The sequence below is a fragment of the Anolis sagrei genome, chromosome 1 (assembly GCF_037176765.1).
Source record: "Anolis sagrei isolate rAnoSag1 chromosome 1, rAnoSag1.mat, whole genome shotgun sequence".
Lineage (NCBI taxonomy): Eukaryota > Metazoa > Chordata > Lepidosauria > Squamata > Dactyloidae > Anolis > Anolis sagrei.
This window is the reverse complement of record NC_090021.1, coordinates 324528524-324550974: the sequence shown is the minus strand read 5'-3', so window position 1 is coordinate 324550974 and position 22451 is coordinate 324528524. Positions and strand designations below refer to the sequence as shown.

The following is a 22451-nucleotide window of genomic DNA, read 5'->3' as shown; positions in this document are numbered from 1 at the left end:
TTAAAAGATTGTTTTGGTTTTGGTTTTATAACTCTAATACAATTCCAACACTTCATAACATAATGGGCATTGATCTCAGCAGTCAAAATATTTCTTTTGCTTGTTTCTCAAAGAGGTTAGAGGTATTTCTGGCAAAATTCTCATGAACATTGCTAAGAAGAACATTCAAAACTGAGTAATATAGGGCATTTTAAATTGCTATGAATGACTTTGCAACATGATCGCTTACCTCTTTTCTCAGGAGTGCTGAAACACTGCATTTATGAGGACAGGTAACCATAACACAAGGGCAGTCTGCATCTTCATGTTTCTAAGGCACAGGAAAATACCACATCACATCGTCTGAAAGTCCATAACACTTTCAAGAGATAATGTTAAAAGAATTCCACTTCATAATCTGCAACTCAGTGGGGTTAGGAAATTTCCTAAGAATCAAACATATAATCACAAAAACACACTATCTTCCTGCAGATATTCATCCATAGAGGATGAATGCAGGAAATAAAAAACATAATTGTCCAAAGGCAACCTTGCTTTCATGTCTAGTTGATAGATCTCCATTATTTGAAGTTTCAAGCTACATTTTTCATAATTTGCACAGAGCCTATACAAAATACATTGAGTTTTGAATAAGGCATCTCCAAGAGCTCCCTGCAATGGCATGAAATACTTTGAAGTTGTGTTCAAATGTAGTCTTTCTCTATTAACTGCTTTGCCAGGAGAAAAAAGGGAGTTCTACAATGGGATTTAGACAGCATTGTTTTACTTTTCTAACCTTTCTGTGTTTTTCCACTGATATTTTTATCTTTATTGATGCATTCTCTATTTCAAAAGCCTATTTAACAAATAATAAATATGCATAGTACTAAGAAATCTAAAGATATATATGCTGGACACTTGACAACTGGAAAGAGCTCCATGTACTAAGAGTTTTCTATCTGTCATAATGCAGCTATGAGAACGCCATGTAATCATAATTGTTATATTATCTTATTAACAAAAAAGCCTTGACACTCCTTAACATAATGGGTTGTATCCCGTAGAATTCTAGGCAAAGACTCCAAATTCAATTTTGCTCAGGTTCTCATTTTTCCACCATGAAGTTCATTTATTTTGTGTCAAAAGCATTCCATAAATAAATAAGTTTAAAACTGATAAAATGAAGGGATCACAAGCAGCTTAATCGTTTTAGACCAAAAATAGGCAACAGCAACTACATAGTCTGTAGCTTTAAACATTTCTTCCTCTGTGTATGAGGCAGGGCATTGTGGACAAGCATACAGGTGCTGAGTTGTTTGTTCTGCTCCACAGTCACACACAAGGTTTGCCACGAAGTTGTCTCTGCCTTATCCTTTGCTGATGGCTTTTTTTAAAAGATACATTTGAAAATGTATGAATGTAGGGTTTTGTTGTTGCACACCTACAAGTCATTTCCAACCTATGGCAAGGGCAATCCTAAGGGTTTTCATGGCAAGAATTGTTCAGAAAAGGTCTGCCACTACCTTTCCCCTGAGGCTGAGAGAGTGTGACCAGTTTAAGGTCACCCATTGGGTTTCATGGTTGAATTGAGGTTCAAAAGGAAGGCATGCAGAGTCACAGCCCCTGTGCTCAAGCTATTACATCACACCGAATCAAGATTTTTTTGTGACTTTTTTCCAAATGAGCCCATCTTTGTGTGCACTTTTCACAACATACATATTTCTATATGTTTTTCCCCAAATGGCACCACAAATACCTGGGGGGGGGGGCATATCTGTAAATGAAGTACTATTTAAGTTATGTTCACCTTGAAATGAAAACCAGATGAATTTATCCAATTGTGATGCTAGGAGAGAGATACTCTACAATACAACAAGGGCTGTAGAGGAAAACACATATTTGATAGTCTGATTTGTTTGAACACAAGAACTGGATGCGAACTACCTCTCGGGATCCTGCCGCTTCCTTTTTACTATTAAGCACATTTGCTATTCAGTAAAGACTGTGTCGCTACTCAAAGTGCCATATTAAGTGAGGGAAATCATTGAACTTACTTGTACATTCAATAAGAACAACTAACATACACAAACATAATACAGAAATGGGCAACTTCCAGGGTTGGGGGAATGCCCTTGCTCTGTGGGATCCCAGAGGGCTAAATACATGATCCTCCCAATGTTCAAAAATGACAGCCAAAGAGAGAGCATCATACTGCAGAAAGCCTCCCACGATTATTGCAGCCAGGAGGGTATTTTTCCAAAGCTGCATGATACCTAAAGGGCTATACTTTGCCCATCATTGCCATAGAGATTTGGTAATTACGCTCTCTCCTGTTGCTAAGTTAATGTAATAGGAGCATTGAGAATGAATGCCCCAAAGTAGCATTCTTGAGAAAAATAATATATATTCCTTTAATTGAAAATTAATTTACTACTAGTTCTTCACATCACAAAGGGAATTTCCTCCTCTCCAGGGCATGCAAAGTTGAGTTAAAATAGAACACGCGCACACTCACAAACATGTCGTTTGTACAGCTTTGTTGCCAATACAACCCCTTCTGTAAGAAGGAAAATGAATGCTTGCTTTTCTTTCCGTTTTCATTTTGAGAGTCACCAAAATGATAGTCCCTCATGTGACAGAAAATACGTGGGGACTGTCTTGTGACCAAAAGGACAAGCCTCCAAGCAAGCAGCTGGCTTCCTCTAATTAAGAAGAGAACAGCCTTTCATCTGCTGAAAATATTTTGCAAAATCCAAGCAACTTTCTGGCTACATTTCCTAGATAAAGAGACACATGCTTTATGCAGCCTAATTGGTGTCGTTTAATATCTGAACTCACAAAGAGGCAACAAATAATAATAATAAATCAGCAACAAATAATGTTTTGAAATAACAGTGTATCAAATTTGGGTTGCTTCAATGATTGTTTGTTGTTATGCTTGACCCTAGAAACCATGTGCCCTTGGGTAAGGGATTTGGGACAGATTTAAGAAAGCTGGGGTACTTAAGATCCTAAAACAGTGATGGGGGAAACCCAGGCCCGCGGGCCGGATGTGGAACACACTCCCAAATGAGGTAAGATCTGCTCCCTCCCTCCTGGCTTTTAGAAAGAAATTAAAATCATGGTTTTGGGACCAGGCTTTCAGACAGTAGATGTATGTAGCACTTTAGAGGGACATCGACTGGAACGGCAATACGGCTTATGAGACTGTTTTACTGTTTTAAATAGCTGATGTATTGTTTTAATTATAACATGTTCAATTGTGGTTTTATTATTGTAATTGTTATGTAATGGCATCGTATCAGTGCCCACTGTAAGCCGTCCTGAGTCCCCCTTCGGGAGTAGAGAAGTGACGGGGTAGAAATACCAGAAACAAATAAATAAATGTGGCCCTTTGGGCTCTTTCATCCAGCACCCTATCTGCCTTGGCCCTCTCCTCAGTATGTGGACACGGTGGCCTGCTGCGTCCCCAGGCTGAGAGGTGGACTGAGGCAGAGACATGCAGCAAGTGCCTGAGAGATCTTTGGAGAGCTCTCTGGCAGAGGAAGTGGCTGTGGCGTGGTGCCCCCCTTCCTTCTTCCCTGCCTTCCTTCTTCCCTCCCTGGCTCTGCCTCCATCTCTGCCTTCTCCTTCTCCTTGGGAGTTGGCAGGAGAAGGAAGGAGGAAAAACAAGAAAAAGAAGAAGGGGAGTAATGCTGGCCTCCTGTCTCCGCAGCCAGCCAACAATGGATCTGCAGAGGCTTTATCCTCTCAAGTAGCTTGAGAACACTCCTTCAGAAGGAGAAGCTGCCACCGCTGCTACCGCCCTCCTCACCCACTTCTTGTCTCCCTCTCACAGTGGCCAATGGTTCCCTGCCACTGGTGCTGAGTCTCAACGTCACTCAGTTTGGAGAAGGGAGGGAAGCAAGGGAGGAACTCATGCTATTCTGGAGGGCAACACCACTGCAGCTCCATCACTGGCTGGCCACAGGGCTGCGGGGGCCAATGTCATTCCCGGTGTCAGAACAAGAAAAGAAGGAAAACAGGGAGGGAGAGACTGAGTGTGTGTGCATGCTGCCACTCTCTCAGTTGGAAAGAGGAAAAGGGAGAGGGAAAGATAGCGTGTGTGCACCCCTATCCAGGCACAGAACACCGGGTATGTGTGTCCCCAGGCTGAGAGGAGGGCCTGGGCATTCAAAACTCTCCCGCTGCATGCCAACCGTAACCCTGCCTCCACCTCCCAGCACCAAGTCCACCTGCCCCAGCTTGGCCTGCCATGCAGTCCACACCCCAAAGTTTGCCCATGCCTGTCCTAAACAGAGCTCGGTTTTGACAGAAACTTTTCTGGCACAAATACGTCCTCATTTCACCATAGATAGATAGATAGACAGACAGACATGAAGAAGGAGAGAATTTGTTATAATACGCACCTGTATCATAATAATTGGAACTTGGCTTTTACAGTATTTACATGTTGTTTCTCGGTATTTACAGGTCTTTTCTGCATGATCTGGCAAGTCTTTCCTCAGGATTTTTTCTTTACAATCAACACGAGGGCATGGTAGTTCTTCAAATAGACAATCATTTCTCAAATGTGTCTGAAACAAACATTTACCAGAGAAATGTTTTTCGTCGTTTTGTTTTAACCCCTCTCTGTTTTAACTACAGTAGAGTCTCGCTTATCCAACTGTTGCTCATCCAACGTTCTGTATTATCCAATGCAGTCTGCCTCTCGCCTGGATCCACATCTGTTTCAATACATTGCAATGTTTTGGTGCTAAATTTGCAAATACAGTAATTACTACATAACGTTGCCGTGTATTGAACTGCTTTTTCTGATTTGTTGTAAAACATAATGTTTTGGTGCTTAATTTGTAAAATCATAATGTAATTTGATGTTTAATAGGATTTTCCTTCATCCCTCCTTACTATCCAACATTTTCATTTATCAAATGATTTGCCAGAATGTTTATATTGGATAAGTGAGACTCTATCAAATATAATTCTGACCAAACCTATTTAAGGACAACTTGCCAACTTCCAAGAACAAGAAACAAACAAAAACATTTCAAAGCACCCCTTTTCCCCACGTTAGCTCTTTCCAGAACACATCTATCACCATTTTAATCACATCTATCACTGGTGGTAGGGACAAGCTTAAAACATCTGACTTGCTACCCAAATATTTCAACCAGATTTTCAAACTTTTAAAAGAAATGGTGATGTCCTAATTCTTAACACTTCAACATTGACTATCAACTGAAAAGTCTCCCTAGTATTTAAGATTTTTTAAAAATGTAAATGAAAATAAATATTTATATCCCACACCATTGATAACAACACAATCTTCCTCTCTTCCCAGCATTCTAGTTACCGTACTCTATTTTTTATGTGTAAATATATAGCTTCTTTCAACTATCCAAGGATAACCATAACATCTACCCCTGCTTTCTATTAGACATTGCACTACTCTAGCTCTGGCAGAACAGACCAGAACAAAATGATAAACTGGCCTGTCTTTGGTATATTTGCATGCACTGGAGTTTGAAATTGTTCCTTCCCATTTCTACATTAGTCTCTGATTGGTTTTTAAATGCCGTTGGGTACATGTTGTAGAAAGGTGGGGGTTTTTTTTGTCTTTTAACATTTGTTTGATCTCAAGTACACACTATGAAATGACTTTTGTACCTTTTAATACTTTTGTAAGCAGGTATCTGCACTGGGATATTTGGAAAATTTTATCATTACATCTGATTTACATGTAACGTAAATAGTTCACTTCCATTTCAAAATGAAGTTAAAGCCAATGAGTATATAGTAGATGTCAGATCTAACCACAGGTTATTTATTTATTTACTATATTTATACCCCACCCATCTTACCTCCCAGGGGTGGGGGGGGGGGGACGATGACAGGGGCAGCTTACAAACTATGGCAACAACTCAATGCCAAATTCAGACAATAACAATAAAACACAATATTAAAACTGTAAAAGCATATTGATAGGTTACTCACCTGTAACCATGTTTCTTCGAGTGGTTCTCTGTGACTCCACACTTATGGAGAATCTGGGACCTGCGCAGGTGCAGATTCTCCATAAGTGTGCATTCACAGAGGTCAAGAAGAAAAAACAAATAAATTATAAATAATCTATCAAATGATAAAACGTTTTAAAGGTCAAGCATTTGTAAACATTAAACTGATTGGTTCGTTTTCTTATACAGATTCTGTCATACTTATGGTTCATATTAATCCCCAAAGGCTTGCTTTAGATTTTTCCTGAAGCTTGAGGGGGGCATCTTGATGTCACTGGGGAAGGAGTTCCACAGCCACGGGGCCACTACCGAGGAGGCCCTGTTTCTCGGCCCTGTCAACCACACCTGTGATGGAGGCAGGACCGAGAGCAGGGCCTCCCCAGATCAGATCAGTCTGTACTGGGATCATAAACAACTCAATTATTCAACCATCTCAATCACAGCAAACAACTGGACCATGACCTGAGATGAGATGGTCTGCACCAGGTAAGAGAAAACAGGAGAATGAAATGTTGGGATCACACTAATAGTGACTGTACGACTCTCATAAACACCACCAATTCCTTATTTGACTGAATATTTGTTAAGACAAAAAATATTGTGAAGATTTGTAATATTCTAAATCTCGATGTCATTTACTGCTTTACATATTCCAACGTTCATTATCTTTGCTGGTTAATATAATGTCTACCTCTGAATCAGGTAGCATGTAAAATGAGGAAGCTACCACTGATTATCAAAATACTCACAAGTAATTGTCCCAAGGTCAGTTGTTCTCTGCAACCTTTATTTTCATTTCTGCAGAATATCTGAAGAGCAAGAAGCTCCCTCCGACAGCAATTATCCTTAAATATCTAGAATTAAGAAACATTCAACAAGAGTTATAGCAAAGGGTCAACTCTTTACGCCAATGCTGTCTAGTATATTGCAAAGACTGCATTATTGCTAAGTTGCTTACTAAACTTACTTGTTCTTTTAGGGCTTTATAAAAACACATATTCACAAGAAATAAGTATTCTAGAACAATCTAAAAGTATCTGCTAATTCCAGTTCTTGGTACAGTTGCTGCTGTTGTCACCACAAGATGACACGCCATAAATCATCTCAACAAAAACCTCTTGATTTCTGCAAACACAGCAAGATGACAAGTATTGCTGTGATGTCTGATATAGCTTGGGCGGAATACATTTTTATTTACGTCATGTTCTTCTGTGCTATGTCTACACAAAGACTGGAGATTGCCTGCATTTTAAGCATTCTTTGCTCTGCTGATACTATTCGCTATTTTTATTAGCAATATAAAAGTGCAAGAAGCTAATGCACGAAAAGGCGCGAGCTTCATTTTAGAGTGAATATGAAGCCATAATTCTTTAACAGTGCTTCCAAGAAATCAATAGAAGGAAAGGATCTAATATCACAAATACAAAAGCTTGCTATTGACTATGAGACTCTCAGTTATTAAAGCAGACCAGGTGTACAATGTAGCATTAATACTACTGGCTCCTATCACTCCATACTGCATTTTATATCATAACATTGCTTTTTAGTATCTCAATAGCTCACTTGCATTTCAAAATGAAGTTAAAGCCAATGAGTATATAGTAGATCGGAGATCTAACCACAGGTTCTTCCAGGTTCAGATCCAACCCTTTCTTTGTTGGACCACATAGACCCAATGATAAAAGCATACCATATGAGGACAGATTCTCAATAGATTCTCAATAGATGCCCTACAGGATATGAAACAGGTTTTATCATGTAATAAAATCTATATAGAGCTATAGAAAGAATTTTACATGAGAAACCAAGCAAAGGCAGCGACAGTGTACAGTAAACATTTTTTAGAAGGAACGCAACAAAGACTAGTTAAGAAACAGAGAGCAGGTAAAGAGGGAAGAAATCAACTGGCCAACGAATTACCAAGTGAAGACTTTTCAAAATGATAGTGAAAAAACAAGTTAAGCTTTATCTTTAGGCATAGAAGAAGCAGCACCATTTCTAAATCCAAGATTCAAAACGATCTTGACAGATTAGAGAGATGGGCCAAAACTAACAAAATGAAGTTTAACAGTGACAAATGCAAGATACTCCACTTTGGCAGGAAAAACGAAATGCAAAGATACAGAATGGGGGACAATGCCTGGCTCGAGAGCAGTACGTGTGAAAAAGATCTTGGAGTCCTCGTGGACAACAAGTTAAACATGAGCCAACAATGTGACGTGGCAGCCAAAAAAGCCAATGGGATTTTGGCCTGCATCAATAGGAGCATAGTGTCTAGGTCTAGGGAAGTAATGCTACCCCTTTATTCTGCTCTGGTTAGACCACACCTGGGATATTGTGTCCAATTCGGGGCACCACAATTCAAGAGAGATATTGACAAGCTGGAATGTGTCCAGAGGAGGGCGACTAAAATGATCAAGGGTCTGGAGAACAAGCCCTATGAGGAGGGGCTTAAGGAGCTGGGCATGTTTAGCCTGAAGAAGAGAAGGCTGAGAGGAGATATGATAGCCATGTATAAATATGTGAGAGGAAGCCACAGGGAGGAGGGAGCAAGCTTGTTTTCTGCTTCCTTGGAGACTAGGACACGGAACAATGGCTTCAAACTACAAGAGAGGAGATTCCATCTGAACATGAGGAAGAACTTCCTGACTGTGAGAGCCGTTCAGCAGTGGAACTCTCTGCCCCGGAGTGTGGTGGAGGCTCCTTCTTTGGAAGCTTTTAAACAGGGGCTGGATGGCCATCTGTTAGGGGTGATTTGAATGCAATATTCCTGCTTCTTGGCAGGGGGCTGGACTGGATGGCCCATGAGGTCTCTTCCAACTCTTTGATTCTATGATTTTATGATTCTATCCTCCAGCCTCCAAGCTTTGGAGTGCAAATATTATCATATTCTTTTTTCCTTGCCACATTCCTTAATCCAGAAAATTGAGCCATATGTCAGTCTCCTTTTATAATAGCTTGGCTTTGATGAACAGAAATATAACTCTACGTGTTTAAAAATGGGTTCCTCCGAATCCTAGTTTCTGGAAGGCAAACAAGGGAATTATTGCTTCCCTTCATGTTCTGTCTATGACTTCCTTTAGCATCTGGACAGTCACAACTAGAAAAACGATAGTAGACTTTATGCTATCTGATAGTAGGGCTTTTTTCCTCAGTCTTGTGTTCTTCACAGAAAAAAAAGGAATTTCTTGGACTTCTCCTTCATACAATTCAAAGTGTTGGTTATGACCTATATAAGGCCTTAAGTCTTCGGTTCAGATTAGCCCATTATCTGTGAATATAAACCTTCCCAAGTCTTATATTTAGGAGAGGGCTTTCTTGCCATTCCACCACTCTCATAGCCTCACCTGATGAAGACATGGGAGAGAGTCTCTTTGGCTATGGGACCTCCTGCTGCAGCTTAGTTGAAGCCCATTCTGCTATCTTTTTGCTGACAGCAAAAACCTTCCTATTTAAAGAGGTCTTCAGCCTTAACTGGCTGGGAAAGAGGGCCATGCATGAGGTGTGCTCTTCATAATATGTTTTAATGTGTAAGCATATTTTTTTTAAAAAAAAAATGTCCTAAATTTTGTTTGTCAGGGAAAGCCTAACCATGTTTTCAAAATGTAAAGCAGTCCATCAAAAAAAGGATATATGGGTTTTAGTATTATTTAGAAATAATGAGGGAAGAAGGAATGTGAAATACAAGTGAAATGTACTGTGTTTCCCCAAAAATAAGACACTCTTATATTTATTTTTCCTCGTGAAGACACACTAGGGCAGTGGTTCTCAACCTGTGGGTCCCCAGGTGTTTTGGCCTACCACTCCCAGAAATCCTGGCCAGTTTACCAGCTGTTAGATCTCTGGGAGTTGAAGGCCAAAACATCTGGGGACCCACAGGTTGAGAACCACTGCACTAGGGCTTATTTTCAAGGGATGCTTTATTTTTATTGAGTATGGTACAACGGCAGACACAGCTTTACTTCTTCCCCCTGAGGACACACAATACCTAAAGCAGAGCATCCTGCTCCTCACTTCACTGAGGAGACTTCCCGGGGGCTGAAGGGAAGCATTGCCACCAACCACGGCCCTGTTGGAGCCAGTGACTCGTTCCCTCTCTCACTCCCACGGGGAGGAAGCCTGGCCTGACCCGAAGGGAAGAAAGAACAGAAGGAGGAAGAGAAAAAGGAGGAGGAAAAAGAGGAAGAGGAGAAGGAGGAGGCAGGAAGTGAGAGGGAGGCCCAGACTCGCCTCCACTACCGCTGCAGAAACCACTAACCTGCCCCAATTCACATGCAGACATTTGGACCTTTTGGCTAATTCTTTATTGTTATTGTTATAGCCTTGCCTGTTCTGGTCTGTATGCCTCTGGATGTGTCTAAGCTGTTCAACTAAGCGATTCCACCTGCTCCTACTGTCTCTCTCTTTAAAGAATCTTATCATATCTTACAAGCAAAAAAATCAATTTCTGATACTGTTATTATCAAAAACTTTTGAGTGTAAAGATTCCTTTTGGCATACATAAAGTATGAATAGATATCGTTTGTTCGGTCTGACAGGCAGGAATAAAAAAATTAAAATATAAAAACACTGCAGAAAAATAACTGATAAAAACAAAGATCTATGGCTCACCATGTATGTACAAAATTAAATTCTCTAGGCAATACTGAAAAAATCAAAAAAAGTCATTCCATCTTATTTCACTGAAGACATTCAGTTTATTTATTTGTTACTTTTTTGAAAAGCAACCCGACCACACTTCACCATATCTGCAACTTTCAAACAGATGAAGAAGTCATGCCTTGACGTTTGATGGAAAAACTTGACATAAGGCAAAAGCATTAAAACGTTGAAAGAAAGCCAATCTGTAAAAACTGTATTCATGAAAATTTTGGAGTAAGCCTAAGAAAGCTAAAGATGTATTTATATCACAAGAAAAGCAACTTTCCTATTTGATCTATGTTATGAAGTTTGCAAAGCAAAACAACACAGTAAGAATAACTATTATTATAAGTTCACAAGAAGTAATTAGGGGGAAAACTATACCTTCTCTTTCACTATTGTTTCTTGACATGCTGTACATTTTGGAATTGTGGAACTAGAAGAAAGAGAAAATGTGATCTTATACCAAACACTGCATTCATGTAACATTTCATGTACGTTAGAAAGCACTGATAGCAAACCACACAGAAGTCTATGGACAATAAACTTTGGGATCATGTAGCTCATGGAGATCAAATAACATACACACAAAGAGGACAGAAAACACTGAATCCAAACGTAACTCTCTGAAAATAGCCAAGATGTCCCAGTCATCTTTATGGGGTCTTCTCTAGCTAGGATAGCACTGGATTTATCCCTATCAGTTAGTTTATTACTACCCCTTTTTGTGTCAACATATTTATTAACAATATCAAAATGTCATAAAAGGAATGAAACTATTTACTGTTATTTTTGAAAGTTTGAAAACGAAAAGATGAAAATTTCTGCTAACATTATTTAAATGTATTGTTCAAGCAAGTTTTTTTTAAAGGCCTTAAAATGGATTTTTTCCTCATGGCTATAGCTATATTTTCCTGACTTCTGTTTAAAAGAGGCTGCTTTTGTTAATTTTATATGTTTGGTTTTACGTAATGTGTTATTGATTCTATATGTTGTTGTATTGCATTTTATGTGATGTATGGAACCACTGTGCGTTATTTGTGAGCCGCTCTGAGTCCCTATAGAGATGGTGGCAGCATAAAAATAAAGATGATGATGATGATTATTATTATTATTAAACAGCTGGAACCTGGACACATTGTTCTTTCAACAACATTGTTGTAGCACTTCATACAATAGTGCACCAAGCCATTACTTGCTGGTTGTGGATATAACAATAACATCTGTATAGAGAAATGTAACACTGAACACAAGCCTCTTATTACCTACTCCAAGGCTAGGGAACTTCAGGCCATTATCCTGAGGTTGAATCCGGCCTTTATCCCTTCCTTCTAACATCATCATTTGATGGTTCCCTAGTCTTCCTGTGGTCCTCCTTTCCCTGCATTATTCTAAAACGGTGAAATGCTTCTCTCCAAATGTTTAATTACTTTAATGTTGGTACTTTAGACCCATCCTTTTGCCTCTGGACATGCCCACCATTGAAATCTAACTCTTGATACCTTTTCTAGAACTAAATCTAATCTTTAAACTGAAATATGCTTCTTACTTTATGTTTGAAATACAAAGCCTTTGTGAGGCTGGAATATAAGGTTGTTTTTCAGTTGATCTTTCTGCTTAGCCTTTGGGCACACAAGTTCTGTATATGTGGACAACATTCCCTCAACATAGTATTGGTGAGAAAGTCACTCTATTTCTGCACCTAGACATCATCATTATGATCGCGGAACCTTTATTCATCCCTTAAAGCAGTGATTCTCAACCTGTAGTCTGTGGACCACCCGTGGTCCGCAAGAACAAAAATATCGTCTGCGAATTCACCATTACGATACCATTGCCTCAAAACAACGTGGCATTGAGAGCGAGTGGCATGAGACCCTTTTATAGTGCAGAGAAAACAGGGATGTTGGGAGGGGAGGGGGTGACTACCCATGAAAGATTACTACCAAATCAGATTTAGATTATTAAATATGGTTTTCTGTGGGCGAGCAGATTGCGACTACTTGATGGCATATGTTCTGTATCAGAAACTAGAGTTGATGTGGTCTATCCAATGCAATTTTATGAATCAGCACCCCAAATAATCAAACCGAATTTAAAGTTGATCAAAAACTGATTCATAACACTCTTGGTACTAATGTTGGAGAGTGGTTCCTGGTCAAAATGGCCCCTGTTCAAAGTAATCCCTGGTCAAGTGGACCCCGGTCAAAAAAAGTTTGGGAACCATTGTCCTAAAGAGATCTAACACTTCTGCTCTTCCTCAAGATGCCAGCACACAAGTCAAATTGTCTGTTGCTCTACAGTGTGTTGTTTCAGCACATTTGTTGTAAAGTGCAGATTTAGTATCCTTTGGTGTATTTGATTTTGGAATACCAATATTTGCATACACATACATAATGCTGTGTTTTGGAGATAGGACCCAGATCTAAATACAACATTCATATATGCTTCATATACACATAGTCTGAAAGTAATTTTATATAATATTTTAACAAACATTGAACGAACAGAAAGCAAAGGTTTCACTATTTTGTATATAGTAATTCCACATACGGGATGCTCAACACATACTGCTTTTACTACACTCTGTGTAATCAGCAACGTCAACTACAGTGCGTGCCTACTTTAGTAAACTTAATCCTCTTCTTCTCAATGTGGTGATTATAAGAGAAACACAGTTCCATGTATCTGCATCCTTTCCCCTGGTTTTTTCAATCTCCCTTTTTTTAGTTCCTTTTCAGAGGAGAAGAAGGCTGGAAATTGTATTCTGCATTAGAACAAACACCAGATCTAGTGTCATTGTCTTCTAGTCCTTACTGAATGCATTCCAGCATCCTGTTTGCTCTTTTAAACTGATGGTGAATACTGAGCGTAATCTCCATTCAGCTATCTTCGGTGGTTCTCATATCTGTATCCTCAGATGACCCAAGCAGAGTGTTAAAAGCTCTACAGCACAATCATTATATGCTAACGCATATATGGGCATTGACAGAGGAATGACTTGCACCAACGGCTTTCCACCTACAATTCTGAATTCAACACCATCATGACTCATATTTCATTCATTTTAACATTTTTAGGAAAGCCCATTGGTAACAGTCATGGAAAATATTGGAAAAAATATTAGAAAAGGACTATCATATTAAAAACATCAAGAGGAGGATTTTGAGTAGCAAATTCCTCACAAAACATTTGTGTTTTCCACATTGCATATTATTTAAATTTATTTTTAAATGTCTGGATATAAATTCTTGGCCTAGTAAATACATACAATGGTACACTTTCCTATTTGATAGCATTCAAATGTTTAACAGCAGCAAAGGTAGAGCAGACATAGGAATTGCTCCTACAAGTGAATTTTTTCATATATATTTTAGTCTACCTACATTTTTTATTCTTCATCCTTTTTTTAGTCTACCTACATTTTTATTCTTCCTCCTTTTCCTGATCAGCTTTACTTTACAAACGCTCTCTATTTTTAATGTCAGTGTACCAGAGTCTAGAAAAGTTACCATTTATGACTGTAAGACCCAAAATCCCCATAGTTATATAAAATTATGTAATTCAAAAAGTTAACTTCTCTGAGCAAACAGATATTGATACAGACATGGGAGCACCACTAGCCTATACTACATATTTTCCTGGTGTTTGTGTATTTAGAGGAATTGATCCAGACATACTAGATGCTGTGCAATGACCTTAACAAAGACAGCTGGCAATTAAAAACTGTTTCAAACAACATTAAAATCCATTATTCAAAAGGTTGAGGGTTGCTGTAAAGTCCTTGTGTCAGATGTCTTCACCTCTTTGTTTTTCCTTCACGCTTCTACAACACTGACATTGTTGTTTCTATCTATCCAGCAGGTATGAAAATGTCAACTTCTATCTCTGAATGCTTAAAATATGTATCAAGTGTCACAAATCAGAAATGCAATTAAATGACATCTTATATGTGTGATAACTATTCTTTCCCCATTTTTAATGTAGAATATAAACATAAGAGGATTCAGATTTGAGTTCAGGATGATTTTTTGAGATTAATGAAACAATTAATAGGGAGCTGTATTGTTTTTAATTGCACTGTTTTTAAATTACCTCTTATTAGGTTCTTGTGGGTTTTTTCGGGCTAAAGAGCCATGTTCTAGAGGCATTTCTCCTGACGTTTCGCCTGCATCTATGGCAAGCATCCTCAGAGGTAGTGAGGTAACGTAGCATTTGTTGGATTTTCTTGGTGGGTTTGTAGATTGTTTGTATGTTGTGTTTCCTCATCAGCTTCCCTATGCGGTGAGTGGTTCCCTTGATGTATGGCAGGAACACTTTTCCTCTGGGTGGATCTTCATCTTTACTCTCGTGGTAAAGATGAAGATCCACCCAGAGGAAAAGTGTTCCTGCCCTACATCAAGGGAACCACTGACCGCATAGGGAAGCTGATGAGGAAACACAACATACAAACAATCTACAAACCCACCAAGAAAATCCAACAAATGCTACGTTACCTCACTACCTCTGAGGATGCTTGCCATAGATGCAGGCGAAACGTCAGGAGAAATGCCTCTAGAACATGGCTCTTTAGCCCGAAAAAACCCACAAGAATCTAGTGATTCCAGCCATGAAAGCCTTCGACAATACCTCTTATTACTTTTAATTGTGTGTTTTCAGTTGTTTTTTTAATACAATCAACCGTAGAAATTGCATTTTAATGCTTACTTTTTTGTATATTTTAGTAATGCCATATTCAATTAACACGCTGCCTTGTGGTTGTTTTGGGGTTCTTTTTTAAGGTTGAGGAAGTGGAAGATAAATCAATTAAATAACAGTAACACCACCAAGGAATACTGACCTTAGCAAAGCATTCATACAGGTCTCACAATACCGATGACCACATTCTGTCTGCCTTGGATTGCACAGTATGAGACGACACTTTTCACATTTGTATTTGTCCTCCACCGCATTCACAAATTTCTCTTTGTAGCCACCTTGTTCCGGTATATAAACAGATGGTATTGGACTGCGCTCAACATTTGCTTTTTGTTGGGCTGTTTCCACAGACACTGGGGGTTCTGTTTTCTTGCTTGTGTCCATGTTGCAACTGGTAAGTACTGCAATATAAATAAATCAATATATAAATACAGCATTGTTTGAAGCATTAAGATCGAAACAAGACATGGTCTGATATACCTCGGATTCATATGAGAATTGTTTTGTTGAACCAGATACATATATATTTGCATGAAGAGAATTGATACGACACGTTTGATAACTACTGGACACATAAAAATGTGAAGCACATTGCGTTTTATACAAACAAGTTCACATATGCAGGTTCATCAACCAACAGATGTAATGGGAAGTAACCACCTAAAGTAAAGGTATAGGTTTCACCTGGACATTAAGTCTAGTTGTATCTGACTCTGGGGGTTGGTGCTCATCTCCATTTCTAAGCCAAACAGACGGTGTTGTCTGTAGACACCTCCAAGGTCATGTGGCCAGCATGACTGCATGGAGCACTGTTACCTTCCTACAGATGTGTTACCAATTGATCCAACCTGAGCCCTGCTACATACACAATGGAGGATCTCCTTGCGGCAACGCCAGAGGCACTCCAAGTGGCCAGCTACTGGTCAAAGGACATTTAATCAACTACCAAGCTTGCAAATTCTGTTTTGTCTGTTTGTTTGTTTGTTTTTGTTAAAAATGTAATACAACTGTCTGCTTGCTGATGACACAATAAATAAATAAATCTGAATGTTTTCCAACTGCTAGGTAGCCAGAAACTGGACCTAACAGCTTACCTCTGAACCACCAACCTTTTGGTCAACAAGTTCAGCAGCTCAGCAGTTTAACCCATTGAAACACTAGAGGCCCTAGTAACCACCTACCATTTAAGATATAAGTGTTTTGACCTGAGATTATTCAGTTTGTTCCTTTGCTGGCTGGCTAGTCAAACAGTTATGTAAATATCATCATTTCAATGAGATTCATGAGTAAACTTACTGACACACAAGACTATCAGCAAAACTTATAGATAGAAAGATCATAATAACATTTTTTAGCTTGTTCATCCCATCAAGTTCTCAAAACTGGAGTCATTATTAATGACAGGGAGAAGCAATTAGTGGTAACCCACCCTTCAAATCATCACTAGTCTTGTATTTCTGTCTGATTACAGATCTGTAGTGTTAAGGGGCTAAAATGCAGTAGCTGTCAAGATACTATTTCAGAAACATGTGACCCACTTACCTCTTGTACATGTTTGTGCAATAACTCTGTCACTAGCCTTCTCTCCTGTCCCATTTCTACATCCCAGTCAACCCAGAAAGCCTTGATCTTAGATCAAGGTTGGCCAGCTCTTAAGAGACAAAATAACAAGATCTTCTTACAGCTGACAGCTAAAGGGCATAAATTAAATTTGCTGCCATCTCATCCTTCTCCTGTCACCAATATGCCTTCCCTTTGACTCCAACCTAGCAAACATTCCCAGCTTCAATACAAATCGGATTTTGAGGGGAAAACAGGAGAGCAACCACATCCATCACTATGAGATTTCCATAAATAAAAGTTTCTTGATTAATTTATATTCCATTCTTTGAAATGAAACTCTGGCAATCTGGTGTAGAATTAATGCATGATTTCTCCTTTTCCACTTCCAGGATTTTGCATGATGTGAGAATACCACACAGCTGACTGCACACCATTTTATAATGCAGTCATCCCTTCAATTTCACAAGTTTCATGCTCATGGTTTTGAGTATTTGTAAGCTTGCCCAATGTCCACACCTCCCAAAATTGGGGCTGCTATGTGAACCTTCACGCGGCAGCCTTATCTTCAGGAAGTGAGCAGGGCTGCTATTTAAGAGGCAGGCATGCCATGCGTTTCTGTTTCACCTGATACTTCCTTTTCTTTGCCTGTACAAAACAGATACTCAAGGCACACAGATGGGTGGTGGAACCAGACCCGCAAATCACATAAGTTATCCTGCAGATTCGACTCATCTTTCTTTTCACATGTGCCATGAAATTCTGTTTCACCCGGGCAAAGGAAGGAAGCTCCAGGTGGTCAGGAACACAGGGCATGCAGGAAGAGGATTCCCTAAGGAACCAAATCTGTAAGGCAAGTGAAGTGGCGTGTGATACCTCACCTCCTCCTTCTCTTCTCTTTGAGACCATGGTAGGACTGTGGGAGTGTCACCCCACAATACTCTTTTCAAGATATTCTTGGTTTTACCATTCAGACTGGGTAGGACTTTGACTACAGCCCTCACAAAAGTAGAGGGAGGACTGTACTTAAAATAACACAATGGAAGGGGCCACAAGGTCTATCTAGTCCAACGTCCTGCTGTCAGAAACTAGAAGCACTTGAAATAAAAGGACACTCACAATGGCAAATCCTTGGATACAGCTTTATTTCTGTCTTACCATAAGCAATAGGAAGACAGTTCTGAAAGTTTCCCACCAACCCCTGTCATTCAACTATCCCATCCCTTTTCACCAGCTATATTCCATTCCCACAAATGCTATCCTACAGTTTTACTTTCTCCCCAGTCCAAATGGCCTTATCTGAGATGTGTTCTCATCCATTCTTCTAGATTCCCCCACTGAACATCCATGTCACAGGGTGGATGGAGCAGCTAGTTCCAAGCTGGTACAGATATCCTGACACCTGCCATGCAGGAAAAACACAACTATAGCACTCCTGGAAGATGACCCCACAACTTCTGTTTAAATACCTTCAAACATGGAGAGCAACACCCTTCAAGGCAATCTATTTTATGCTTTCTTTCAGTAATATGAGACCTCATACAATTAGCACACAGTAACATCCTGCAGAAACTTACTGGCAGCAGACCCAAAATTAATTTGGGGTGCAGACCCAAAATTAATATGAACATCAGCCTAGCCTGTCTTACTCAACTGCCAAGCATGCCTGCCCTGTTTGGTACAAGTCTGCCCACGCGAAGCAGTTGAACATAACATTCAATAATCAGAGGATGTCTTATATCATGCAGAATAATCAGAGGATGTCTTAAACCTACACCTGTTGATAAACTACAAGCTAGCTGGTATTGCCCCCCCCCTCCCCCCGGATGTGGGAAGTTGCTGCTAACTGTCAGAGAAATAAGGGTGAACACTGTGAAAACCATCCACTTGCATGGCTATCTGTCTTCTCCCAGTAGACTCAAATCAAGGAAAAGCTTCATGAGAACCACCACTCCTCTTAATGTCCCCCCAGCTACAGCAAGAGTATCCCTCTGGGCAGCTAAACCAGGAAATCCCAATTGGATGCACACCCCCCCCCCCACATGAGAGTCTTCCTCCAGGGATAAACCAAGAATGGGCAACTTGGAAGTCCCTGAACACACTCAGAAGTGGAGTGGGCAGATCAAAAGACAACCTGGCAAAATGGCACTACCTAAAAGAATCCCCCAACTTGTGTGACTGTGAAGCAGAACAGACAACTCCTCATCTATATGCTTATCCGCTATGCCCTGCCTCATGTACAGAGGAAGAATTGTTGGAAGCTACAGATAATGCCATTGCCCGTTTTTGGTCAAAATATATTTAGCTGCTTGTATCTCTTCTATTTTTTTATCAGTTTTATACTAATTTATGAAATGCTTTTGATACGAAATAAAAATGCAATTAGTAAAGATAGTGTTAATTGTTGATTATAAGGGACTGAAATACACTGTCAACATAGTACAAAATTTAAAACAAAATGATTTAGATAATCTGGGGGAGGAGGATAAGATTTATATTGAGACAGGAAGATCTATTTGGTTGGTATTTAATTTCAGCAGATAAAGAAGGGCTATTACTCCAAAACGTTGTATTAGTCCAAGCAGAAATCAGCACATATATGTGTGTATGCTGTCCTGCCTCCCAATATGGACTTAAAATTAAGTAGTACAAATTCAGTGAAGGCTCAACATGAATAAAAGCATAAAGTTACAGTTAGAAAATACACCAATAAAAGTAAATCTAGCACCCACCCAGATTTTTAAAAATGTGTCCACAGTTAAGTGAAGCCAGTTTCCAAAGGCCCACCTGAATAAAAAATTGGTTTTGCTTGATAGCAAAAGGACAACAGAGAAAGAGACAGCCTCCCCCAATAGAATTGTTTTACATCCTGGAAGCATCACATAAAATTATGTGAACAGAATTCAAACTACCTGAAATTTGGGACATCCAACACCATGGATGCCCAAATTTTCCTCCCAAGGTTCTATCAACCTTGTAACAGAATTCAATCTGCAAGAATACCCATTTCATTGATAAGAAGACAGCTCTGGAAAAATGTTCTAAATTGAAATACAGAATAGACATACTGTAAACAATGGAACTGGTAAATGTACGATTCAGTTTACACATCCACATCAATCCCTTCTTGAAGGAGAACAGATTTCCTCCAAAACACTGTAGCCCATTCTATTTATCGACCGATATTCTGCTCTAGCCTCCTACTCACTTGCTCACCCGCTAACGCAGAGCTACAGCTCCACAAATCCTCCATGCTGGCGACAGTCATTCAATCTTTTTCCAGCTCCATTTCCAATACTGGTAGGATTCATCAAAAAATCTGTCAGCTTCCCAATTATATGTCGGCCTCCCACACTTCCTATTAGGCTCCTTAATTTGGTTAACCTCACTTTAAGAGTAATCCTTTTGCCTAATTCACCTAAATCAGGACTGCTTAGCTACCCAATCAAAATATGAAACTTAATTGCTACTTGGTGTTAGAATCAAATAAATAACTGTCTTTTTATACCAGCTGACATTTGAAGCATGAACATTTCTGCAAGAACCAGATTAAATTGACAAGGCATCTGAGACTTGTCTCATACTGAATTCTGGCATTTTAAACACATAGATCCCCAGTGGCATAATTTCATATTCAAGCTTATTCCTGATTTAGGCCAATTTGAGACACATCAGATTAAAAGTCACATGTGCTCTTGTATCATTTTATTACAAATTACTAAAAAAAGAAAAGAAATAAAAGAAAATCATTGGGTTACATAGAATCACCTAATTTCAACCCGAGTAGATCCACTGGATAAATTGAATTTATGAAGGAGCTGATCTACAAATTTCAGATGGGAGTGTTGTTCCTGTTATCTGCCTTCAAGCCGACTTTGGCTTATGGCAAACCTATCATGGGAACCTCTCAGCACAATTAAGAGGTCTGACATTGTTTTCCTCTATGACTGAGAAAGTGTGACTCACCCAAGGTAACTCAGTATATTTCCATGACGAAGTGGGAATTCAAATTCTTGTCCTCTCGGGTCTTTGGCTAACACTGAAACCATAGTACCACACTGGCTGCAAGGCAAAATTATCAACTGTATTCAAAATATTGTATTTTCTGGTATATAAGACTACTTTTTAACCCAGGAAAGTCATGGGTCGTCTTATACGGCAGGTGTAGTCTTATTGGGCAGGTGCTGAAACTTCTGAGCCGGACTGGAGAATCTGCGGTCGCCGCATATGGTGGGTAAGCTAAAAAACAGCCATGGCTGCAACCCTGCCGTACGCAGTGACCTTATAAAAGCAGCAAGGGCAGTGCTGTAAAGTACGGTAGAAGAAAATCCACTCACCAGGATTCGTGGAAAAAAATGACGTAACGCGGTCCCAATGATGAGGAGAGGGGGAGCCTCACCGGGAAGGTGTAAGTGAAGGGCGGAGCAAGCTGTAGGCGTCCGGGATGCCCAGGGTATGGAAAAAAGAGATTGAGAGGCACTGTGCCCGGAAAAATACGCCTCTTTCACCTGTCTGGCCCGCCCTTGTATCCTTCTCTGCCTCTCAAATCTTGTTCCTGAGGACTGCACTGAAGTGGTGCAGGTGCACATTTGCAATATCTGAGAGGCAGAGGAGGTATGGTAATAGTAAAATTATCATATTGAAATCAAATCTGATGTTTTAAAAATATTTTAGGAAAAACCTGAAATTGTGGTTTTGGAAACAGGAAGCAGGCATAACAGCACTTTGGACATTGAACTGGACCATATGATTGTGATATTAATGGAAACGGCTGTATGACTGTTTATCTAATGTTATTATTTTTAATTTATTGTGTATTTATGGTTTTATATTGTTGTTTTACTGTGATTTGTGGCATTAAATTGTTGTCAGTGTTAGCTGCTCTGAATCCTCCCTGGAGGGCTGAGTAGAGCAGGGTAGAAATGTTGTAAATAAATAAAAAAAATAATTGTGTGTTGGAAGAGGGATAGTCTTATATGGTGAGTATATCCCATACTCTATATTTTAACTGGAAAAGTTGGGGGTTGTCTTATATGTCTAGTTGTCTTATATGTCTAGTTGTCTTATATGCCAGAAAATATGGTATCTATTATTATTATTATTATTACATTGATGCTGTTATTATTACTATTAGAACTCCAGTGGCCTTTTTGACATATACTGCTGTCCAACCGGCCCAGGTGAATTTCTTTATTCCCTTCAAAATATAGTTCTGCTTTTGTTATATATGCTTTCAAGTCATTTCCAACTTGTGGCAACCCTATGGCAAACCTATCATGGGGTTTTCTGAGGCTAAGGGTGTGGGATTCGCACAAGCTCATCCAGTGAGTTTCCATGGCTGAGTGGGAAATTGGTCTCCAGAGTCATATTCCAACATTCAAATCACAATACCATGCTGGCTCTCTTCATTTATCCCTTTTGAAATTCAATTTATTTGATTTTGCCATTTAATCACCAATACACTGATTAGATCTGCTGTTACCTTGTTACCTATGCTTGGTTGGACCGAGTAGCAGATTATAAATTCACAATTTGAACAATTTGTTCCCAGATGGAACA

At 39.4% G+C, this 22451-nt stretch overlaps 1 protein-coding gene across 5 annotated transcripts in view; it reads right to left on the bottom strand.

The window, feature by feature from the left end:
* Positions 1-22451, bottom strand: part of TRAF3 (TNF receptor associated factor 3) — a 114088-nt gene that overhangs the window by 31237 nt on the left and 60400 nt on the right. For all 5 annotated transcript variants that reach the window (XM_060755117.2, XM_067463003.1, XM_067463005.1 and 2 more), the window contains 5 exons: positions 15475-15733; positions 11019-11070; positions 6743-6847; positions 4389-4556; positions 230-310 (listed from right to left, as the gene is read on the bottom strand). In XM_060755117.2, the coding sequence (XP_060611100.1) occupies positions 230-310; positions 4389-4556; positions 6743-6847; positions 11019-11070; positions 15475-15716 (648 nt within the window). In that variant the 5' untranslated portion in view covers positions 15717-15733. The remainder of the gene's footprint in view (positions 1-229; positions 311-4388; positions 4557-6742; positions 6848-11018; positions 11071-15474; positions 15734-22451) is intronic.